Source organism: Monodelphis domestica, chromosome 3, assembly GCF_027887165.1.
Source record: "Monodelphis domestica isolate mMonDom1 chromosome 3, mMonDom1.pri, whole genome shotgun sequence".
In the NCBI taxonomy this organism is placed as follows: Eukaryota; Metazoa; Chordata; class Mammalia; order Didelphimorphia; family Didelphidae; genus Monodelphis; species Monodelphis domestica.
Genome location: NC_077229.1, coordinates 21,860,404 through 21,867,068, shown reverse-complemented (window position 1 = coordinate 21,867,068; position 6,665 = coordinate 21,860,404). Strand labels below are relative to the sequence as shown.

The 6,665-nt window shown below is 41.3% G+C and overlaps 1 protein-coding gene and 2 non-coding genes across 3 annotated transcripts in view; 1 reads left to right on the top strand and 2 right to left on the bottom strand.

Moving 5' to 3' along the window:
- Nucleotides 1-158: 158 nt before the first annotated feature.
- Nucleotides 159-247, bottom strand: MIR1546 (microRNA mir-1546). The gene has a single exon (NR_034961.1). It is a non-coding gene; the product is annotated as a microRNA mir-1546 (primary transcript).
- Nucleotides 175-234, top strand: MIR1546B (microRNA mir-1546b). Its single transcript, NR_162897.1, has one exon. It is a non-coding gene; the product is annotated as a microRNA mir-1546b (primary transcript).
- Nucleotides 248-3,576: 3,329 nt separating the features above from the next.
- NIPSNAP1 (nipsnap homolog 1) overlaps nt 3,577-6,665 on the bottom strand; it is a 36,866-nt gene continuing 33,777 nt past the window's right edge. Inside the window, exons 9-10 of the mRNA XM_001380137.5 lie at nt 6,545-6,628; nt 3,577-4,695 (exon numbers count right to left, since the gene is read on the bottom strand). Coding sequence (XP_001380174.3) covers nt 4,631-4,695; nt 6,545-6,628 — 149 coding nt within the window. The 3' untranslated portion in view covers nt 3,577-4,630. The remainder of the gene's footprint in view (nt 4,696-6,544; nt 6,629-6,665) is intronic.

Below are 6,665 nucleotides of genomic sequence, written 5' to 3'. Positions count from 1 at the left end.
AAATGCTGCGCTGTATGAGTTGGAGCAGGTCACTTAACCTCAGTTCAGCAGAGCAGATGGTGACCAGCATGGATAGAGAAATAAGAGGCCCAGGCAATGATGATATTATAACGTTTATTGATCAACTGTAGATATAGAAGGTACTTGTAGTTGGAGCTGGGCCTTGAAAGAAAATAGGGATTCTGAGAGGTGGAAGGTATTTTGTCTCACTTCCATCCCTGAGAATCCCTGATTTCCGGCAAGGCATTCTTCAATCAATTTTTATTGGACTGCCCTATTTTTTCAGTGGTGAAGGGAATTTCCATCAAGGGGCTTCCTCAAACAATGCAGATCAACACCTTGTCTGCAACTTTAGACTTGTCATTTGTAAGTCATAAGAGACTTGTCTGGGATTTGATGGATAACCCAAGGCCCTCAGAGTCAAGTGACTTGATTTAGACTATGAAGATTTAATAGTGATAAGAGTTGGATTTTGAACTCAGGTCCTTGGATGTTAAACCTGGTGCTCTTTAATTTTATTTTTATTCTGGAATTTAAAGACCAAAAAAAAAATTATTAGTTTCCACAAACATCAACAATGCAAAAATGGACTGTATGTGAAATCATGAACTTCTACTATGTATACTTAAAAGTATAGAGTTTCACAATACTTTCATAATTGGACTCCTTGTCTGTGTTTCCTTCTGTTCTCTTGCATGTAGTTTGAAAAAAAGTATTTCAGTGGTCAACTTTTTGGACTATATTGATTATTTCTCCTATCTCCACTCCTCAATTAAAAACAGGAAAAATAATAATAGCTAAATTATGTAGCACTTTATTGTGATGTGCTTTACAAATATCTTATCTGATCCTCAAAACAACCCTGAGAGGTAGGTGCTCTTATGATCCCTATTTTACAGAGGAGAAAACTGAGGGAGACAGATAAAGTGCCTTGTCCAGGATCACAAAACTAGTAAGTAGCCAAATCTGCATTTGAACTCAGGTCTTTCAAATTCCTCATCGGTGTTCTATCTATAATACTACCTAGCTTCCTCAAAGACGGAAAAACTCATAACAAGTAGTCAAGCCAAAAAAAAAAATTCCATACAATGACCATAAACACACATATTTTCATATGTGTGTGTATGTATCTTTCTGCAGTTTGAGTCCATCATCCCTTTTGTCAGAGGAAGGTAACATGTTTCTTCATAAATCCTCTGGAGACATGTTTAGCCATTGTTTCCTGGGATTTCTTAGTTCTTCCTAAGTCATTTTTTATTGCAGTGTTGTTTTGCTCATTTCATTCCATATCAATTCCTACTTCTCTAAAAACATCTCTTGCACAATTTCTTAGAGCACAATCATATTTCATTACATTCACAAACCACTATTTGTTCAAAGATTCCCCTAACTGATGAAAAAAGATTTTAATTTTTTTCTTTCCTCCTTCAGGATCTCCAAGTTTGTTTTGTTGGCGACTGTACCCTCACAGGAATCATCTCCTCTATTAACCCTCCCTCATAATCCTACTTTATTTCCCTACTATTTGATGTATTTTTATAGCAAACTAAGAGTGTCTTCAAGTTTGTTTTGGGTAATTCTGATAAGAATTAGCTTCACCTGACATCTGTTTTCTCTGCCCCTACTTCCATGTTTGAATGCCTGTTTTCTCATCCATTCCAATGAGAAGCTAGTTCTGTTCCCTTCTCCTCCATTCTACACTGATATAGATATTCCTTTTTTCTCTCTTTTTCTTCTCTTAAACAAAATAAAACCAATTCACCTCCCAAGTTCCTGTTTATCTTATTTAACTCCTTTAGTGCCCTTTGAAGACATTACAGATATGAAGGAGAACTTGTTTGTTCTATTAAGATGTTAGTACTGACGAAGGTCCCCTTAATTGCTCCAATTAATTTAGTCTTTGCAGGGCAAGAAATTCTCATTTGTAAACTAGTATCTCTTTTGCCTTTTAGATACTGACTTCCATGCTCTCCTCTGGTTTTTAGTAGATGCTGCTAGTTCTTGTGTGATCCTGATTTTGGTTCTTTGATTCTTAAGTTTCTTCTTTTTGGATGCTTGCAGTATATTCTTTTTGATGTGGGAACTCTCAATTTTGGTTATATTACTAGCACTTTTCCTTTTGAGATTTCTTTCAGGAGGTAATCAGTATACTTTTTCTATCTTCACATTGCCCTTTGGTCCTAAAAGATCCCAATAGTTTTCATTTTTGACATCTTGAAATTTGCGATTATCTTAATCATTATTTGGTCTGCAGTACATTCCAGGTTTTTGCAGGAATTAGTAGGTAAGTTGAATGCTGGACGTAATCATCCTTCTCCAAGCTTCCATCTGGGATCCCTTACCTCTGCTTCCTGTCATCATCCTAACTTTCCTTCCCTCTCATTATAGGGCTTCTTTTCAACAGTAGTTGTACTCATTGGATCAAGCTTTCTGTTTCTATTGCTAATTTAAGAGTCAAATGATTTAGTCCTTTTGAGTAGAATTTGGCCACAAAGTAACAGAATTGATTTCTACAAAATCCACTCACTTCTCTCAGTAAAAAAACAAAATAAAACAAAACAAAAAAACAAAAAAACAAAACCAAGAATAAAACCTAGAAACAAGGGTGTGATCTCATGAATTCAATGTGACTCCATATCCTCTACCAGTTAAAAAGAGCCAGAGCATTTTTAGGACCATAAAGCATCCCCCACATTTTCTCATTTGACCCTCACAACAACCCTGTGAGGTAGGGATTATTCTTCTTCTCACTTTAGAGACAAGGAAACTGAAGCCCTGGGGGTGAAGTGACTTGCCCAAAGACACACAGCTAACACCAGAGGCAGGATTACAATTAGGTCTTACCAACTCCAGGTCCTGTTCTCTACTCACCTTGCTGTCTCTCTATTTAAGTCAGAATCCTCTCTACAACTAGGAATGGTTGAAGGAAAAGAGAGGTCTTTGTAGTGAAGCCAGTTTCAATTAGACTCCAGGATAGACCTCCTGATGATGAGTTGTCCTAAAGTGGAATAAGCTGCCTGGAGAGTTGACGGGTTTCCCCTTCTTGGGAAGTCTTCCACCAGGGGCTGGACAGTCACTTGTTAGGTATGGGACAGCATGGATTCTTTTTCTAGTATGGAATGGACCAGATGGTCATTGAGGTCCTTCCAACTCTCAAACTGTGATGCCCAACAAGTCATCATCCAGCTCTTGCTTGAGACCCCCACTCCCAACCCCAGGACTTTAATTGTAAGAGGAGATTTTGCCCAAGATAATGCCTTCCCCTTCACTGTTCTTGGTTTTGCCCTCTGGGGCCCACAAGAACCAACCATTCTGTTCAGGTGAGAACCCTTTGGAAATAGCTCTCAAGTCTTCCCTGAGCCTTCCCTTCCCCAGACTCTATACTCCTTCAGGAGAAATAGGCTAATTCCCAATGTGTCCTCTGCCCAGGCCTCTCAGTGGAAAACCCCAACCTTGTCTCTCTCCTTCGGTTCCAGCCTCCAAGTTTTTCCCCTTCACCAGCTCCAATCTCTCCTACCCCTGGAATGTTGGGGCAGCTGGGGGAGATTCCTGGCAAGTGAAGAAGAACAAACACCATTTCTATTAAATATTTAATTAGGTTAGTCAGTGACTTTCAGTACAGGCTGTCCCAGAAGGGGTGGATCCAAGCCTCTTGGGGTATAATCTGGGGAGTATAGGGGACCTGAAGAGGCCAAACCCCACTCTTCCCAGGTACTGACATGATCCCCACATGGCAGCAAAGATAATGATGGAGGAAGGACTCAAGAGGAATATAGGAGGGAGGAGAGAGAAGGAAAATGACAGCCAGAACCTCCATTACAGAGACAGTGAAGGGAAAGCACAGCCCAGAGCTCTGTAAAAAGAGAAACATACTGGGAGGGTTCCTCTTCTATCAAGCAGACAACTGCATTAATAGCTAAAATCCGAATCCAGCTCCTGCCTCCAAGCTTTAACCACAGGACAATGCCGCCTCTTATGGAAATATGATTACACTTGGGAGGTTTACAGGAAAGGAGACCAGGTTGAGGCAGCCAGAGCCAAGGGCCCTTGGGGAAAGGAAATTTGAAGTTGAGGTCTGCTCCTACCTTCCCAGGGGATCAGTAACTGGCAGGAGGAAGAGCATGATGACGATAACGATAGTTAGCTTTAAGGTGTGCAAAGCCATTTACATACATGATCTGGTTGGCTCCTCACAACAACCCTGTTGTGGTACTGTAGTACTGTGGTCCCTATTTTACAGATGAGGAGACTGAGGCCCAGAAAGAAGGGAAGTACCCAGCTAGTTACACATCTAATAAATGTCTTAAGCATGATTTAAACCCAGGTCTCCCTGATTCCAAGCCCTAGGCTCTATCCACAGAGTGAAAGAAACCAAAGGAAGAAGAGAAAGGGGAAGAGGTGGATGAGAATTAGAAGCAGCCAGGTCTTGGTCTAATTCAGCTAACTTCAGCCTTAAATAACTCCCTTAGGGCCCTGGGTCTTGCCAGACCCCCAAGAAGGAATGAGACATGAAATCTTAGAGGACGGTAGGGGGAGAGCAGGGTAGAGGGAGCGGGGAGGACATGGGGAGAAGAGGAGGGGCTCTTCTGGCTAACAGCTCCCTCCAGGGATGAGGAAGGAGTCCGCAGGCTCACTGGAGGGGTGAGATCTTCAGGGGGATCATAATACGAGACTCCATGTTCCGTACCAGAGGGACTGTGGAAAGAAAGGATTAAGGTCACGGGCTGTGCAGAGGACTTCTCCACTCATTACTAGGGATTTTTTAATAGATTCCAAGCTTGAGAAGCCCTTTACATCCATTATCTCATGGGCTACTCCCCAGTGAAGGCCAAGGTACCAATGAATCTCTGATGGCGTTCCCTTCAATGACACAGCTAGTAGCCCATCTTGGACAGCTCCTGTCCAGGGACTCCCATAGGGGTCCACTTCACATACTGAGGATCTTCCTCCCTTTTTCTTGACATGGTGTGAGCACCAGGGGGTCACGAAGGCTGTTTCCTGGTTACTGTAGCTGCTGTTCTATCTCCTTTTCTATTGCTCATTTCTTATTCCATTAAAAAAAATAAAAAAAAAACTTTACCTTCTGTCTTAGAATCAATACTGTGTATTGGTTCCAAGGCAGAAGCAATGGGGGTTGAGTGACTTGCCCAGGGTCATATAGCTGGGATATGTCTGGACTCCTTGTAGCTGTACGTCTGAGAAAAAAAATGCCTCCTTCCTCTGAGATTCTGTTCTCTTGCTTGTAAAATGGAGATAAGATTTGCTCTGGTCCTCTTTTAAAGAGCCCATGAAGAAACACTTGATGAATTATAACTCATCATTTAGATATTACCCAAGTTCCTTCTCATGGGGAGACCACAGGATGGAGCAGAAATAGAAAGAAGGAAAGGCTTGAGAGGTGACCCCTTTGCTCAACAGAGAGGACCAGATAATGACTAGTATCTAGTCCAGTGTCCTACACATGGCTGGCGTTTGGCAAATATCTGTTGAATGAATGAATGAATGAATGAATGAATGAATGAATGAATGGGGCATGATCCATTTGCCTGATTTGCCAATATAAGAGAGCTCAAAGGCATTAGAGCAGTCATTCTCAAACTCCATAATCTATGTGCTCAAGCTAAGGCCCTACCTATCTTCCTGGTATTGAGAATCAAGCAATAAAGTAGTCTTGTGCTAGGCACTATACTATGACCAAAACAGAACCATTCTTTGCCCTCAAGGTACTTACATTCTACAGGGGTGGGTGGGGAGGAAGAAAAACAATACATATATATCTAAGCAAATATGAAATAAATCCTAAATCATAGGATCATAGGTTTAAGGCTAGAAGAAGCCTTGGATACCATCTGGTTCAGTTTTAAAGATAAGGAACTGAGACCCAGAGATGCAGTGACTCACACAAGGTCACATGGCTAAATGAAAGCCTGAATTCAAAGCCAGGTTTTCTGCCTACAAAATCTATACTCTCCTCTGCACCACACTGCCTTTCACTAAGCTCCTTCCCTTCCCAATAGAATGCAAGTCCCTCAAGAGGACAGGAACAATTTGGTTTTTTTCTCTGTATCTTGAATATCTTGAAAATGAATAGGCATTCCCAAAATTCTTATTGATCAATTAATAGCAACTGAGTTGTTTTTTTTTTAAACCATTACTTTGCAGTCTCAGAGAGAAAGAGGAGGAGGGAGAGAATTTGGCTCAAACTTTCTTTAAAAAATGAATGTTAAAAATTGTGTTTTTTTTTTCATTTAGTTAAGGAAAAAAATTAATCTTGAAAACAAAAACAAAAACAAAATCCCTACCTTCTGTCTTAGTAGTAATTCTAAGACAGAAAAGATACAAGGGCCAGGCAATCTGGGTTAAGTGACTTGCCCAGGCTCATAGAGCTAGGAAGTATCTAAGGCCAGATCTGAACCCAGGTCCTCCCAACTCCAGGCCTAGTGCTCTAGCCACTGTGTTACCTCACTGCTCCAGCAACCATGTTTTTGAAAGTGGTGTGATGAGGCCAAATGCTGAGAATAGGATGGACCAGCAAGTACCTTACCTGTATAATATACATTCTCGTCCCAGCCCCTCTTCCTCCAGGCTGCATTGCGTGTCTCCTCCCGGGACTGCAAGTCTTTATAGGCTAGGGGAAGAAAGGTGATAAAATAGTTTGTTAAATG